This window comes from Myotis brandtii, unplaced genomic scaffold (genome assembly GCF_000412655.1).
Source record: "Myotis brandtii unplaced genomic scaffold, ASM41265v1 scaffold454, whole genome shotgun sequence".
NCBI lineage: Eukaryota > Metazoa > Chordata > Mammalia > Chiroptera > Vespertilionidae > Myotis > Myotis brandtii.
Genome location: NW_005367354.1, coordinates 436,286 through 438,536, shown reverse-complemented (window position 1 = coordinate 438,536; position 2,251 = coordinate 436,286). Strand labels below are relative to the sequence as shown.

At 51.8% G+C, this 2,251-nt stretch overlaps 1 protein-coding gene across 1 annotated transcript in view; it reads left to right on the top strand.

Moving 5' to 3' along the window:
• The first annotated feature begins 1,929 nt into the window (after positions 1-1,929).
• Positions 1,930-2,251, top strand: part of FOSL2 (FOS-like antigen 2) — a 16,838-nt gene continuing 16,516 nt past the window's right edge. The window contains exon 1 of the mRNA XM_005874952.2: positions 1,930-1,950. Within this exon, the coding sequence (XP_005875014.1) occupies positions 1,930-1,950 (21 nt within the window). The remainder of the gene's footprint in view (positions 1,951-2,251) is intronic.

Here is a 2,251-nt window from a genome sequence, read left to right as displayed (position 1 = left end):
GGGCGGACCCCGTGCCCTCAGCTCGCCGCCACTGCCTCTTTTGCTTTCTTTTCCCTGTCTTGGCATGGCGAGAAATTTTCTATGGGCCACCACTGTAAGTTTTGGGTTTTCGTCCTGTCCTGCCCATCCCCATCACTTTTCTCTTTTTAAAACTGGAGCGAGGAGTGGGTTGAAAGCCGGCAAACCTTTTCCTTCACATTACATCTTACCCGGACTAGCTCCGTGAGCACCAAGCCGGTCACCTCCTCGTTACCTCCTCTCCCAGGAATCCTACGTCCCCTTTCCCTCTTTCTCCTTGGTAGACAAAAAACAAAACAAAACAAAACAAAAAAAAAAACACCTTTGTACCCTCCCCTGTTCCTACGGGAACGCCTCCCCCTCTCTACTCCGCCAGCCTTAGTTAATTTCTCAAAGACGTTGGGCTCCTTCAAGTAATCCGGAGTGAGGGTGAGGCTGGCTGTTCCGGGAGTCAGGTGCGAAGGTCTGGAAGGAGGTGGTCAGCCTGGATTGGCTCGGGGTGGCCCCTGTGTGCCCCGCACCCATCCATAGGGTCACAGCAGGAGCCTGCACTGCTGTCAGAGGGGGTGCCTTGAAGGTCCGGAGGTACCTGGGACAAGGACGCCTACAGAGAGAAGTGGGGAAAAGGCTCCTGGGTGGTTCTGGAAGCAGAAAAACAACTTGTTTCTAAAGCAGCCGGACTGGTTTGCACTGGAGGGATTCTGCGTGTGATCTGTGTGCCTATAAATACCAGAAAGGTGCTGGTGGGGTGGTGGTGCCGGTGAGGTGCCTGCAGCAGCCCCCCACCCCCACCCCCACCCCCAGACTTGTGAGGGAGCTGGCTTAAAAGGCCACTACAACCTGAAGCCCGCTGGTCAGGATCTAGCCAAGTTGACGGCAGCAAGAGTTGCTCTGGTAAGGCGGTGGCCTTGGCTTCTAGAAGCCCCAGCCCGGAGGACCTGCTGGAGTATAAAATGGAAACACGGTTCTCTTTGGGATCTCAATCACCTTGTTCCAAAGTGATTCCCCATACCTGGTGAGTCCCCACAATGGCATTTCTGTATCTTCCCTTTACCTCCCCTGGTGCCCCCCTAAGTCCCCACTGTAGAGAGCCCGGTCTGTGGGTGGAGGGTGCAGTCAGCGCACCCTTCATGATGAGCACCAAGGGGATGAGTTTAAAATCTTATCGCAAAAGTGTTTGATGTTGTTTGCTTTCCAGCCCCGCTAGTAGTTTGTATTGAATCCAACCATCATTAGGCAAGGGGGTTGGAGTCAGTTATGCCCACTCCCTCCCTCTCCGATCCAACAAATCCCCGAACGTCCCTCTCCTCCCCGAATCAGGAAGGGATCTTTTGATTTCTTGTCTGTCCTTTGGCTGCTGCTGCTGTGGCAGTCGTCATTGAAATATGACAATCTTGCCGCCTGGCTTTGCTCAGACCCTGGGGCCTGGATGGGAAGTCAGACCGGACATCAGTGCCCCGATTGAATAATCTGTGTCACTAGGGCTTTGAGCCCAGGATGTGAGCGGAGGCAATTCCCTGTTTTGGAAGAAAATCAGACAGGAAACCGGTGCTAGGAAGAAGGAAGAGAACTCAGTCCAGCAGAGTGTAATGGGGCCTCATTACCGAAGCAAAAGGCAGCTGTTGGCTAATTCCTAGCATGCTGTAACACATGAGGATTTTGCAATTAGTAATAACTAGTGCATGGGGTTCTTGAATATACGCCTGCCCTTGGCCCAGCAGCTTGAGTGAGGTGCCTTTCAAAGCAGAGGGATTGGCAAGTAATGCCACTTTTTAGACAAGTTTCTCAGCCTGTCCACTCCTGGCTGGGTGGGGGTGTGGGGGGGGATTTTTCCATCATTTCTCCACCTTTGGGTTCTATGGTCCTAAGGACTGACTTTGAAAGGCTTTTGTTACTTAACAAGTCTGTGCGATGACCCCACCCAATCTCAAGGTAACTTTATTACACACCAGATAAAACCTATAATCACTTTATTTCTCTCAGCTTCCTTTACGGGGAGACTGCCGGCAGTTAGAGACGGGCCGTCCTCCTCTGTGGCGTCTCAATGGACCAATCCCTGTAAACCACTGTTCTCTGGTTTTCCCTTGGGCAAGTGAACATTATTTTTTCCTGATCTCTTTGTTTGTGGGGTCTAATATTCCTGATGTTTGTTGCTGTTTACTCAACCCAGAACTTTCCTCTCCTCTCGAGCTTCCTAAAGCTTGATCTTAACACGGTTATGAGTCCCAGTGAC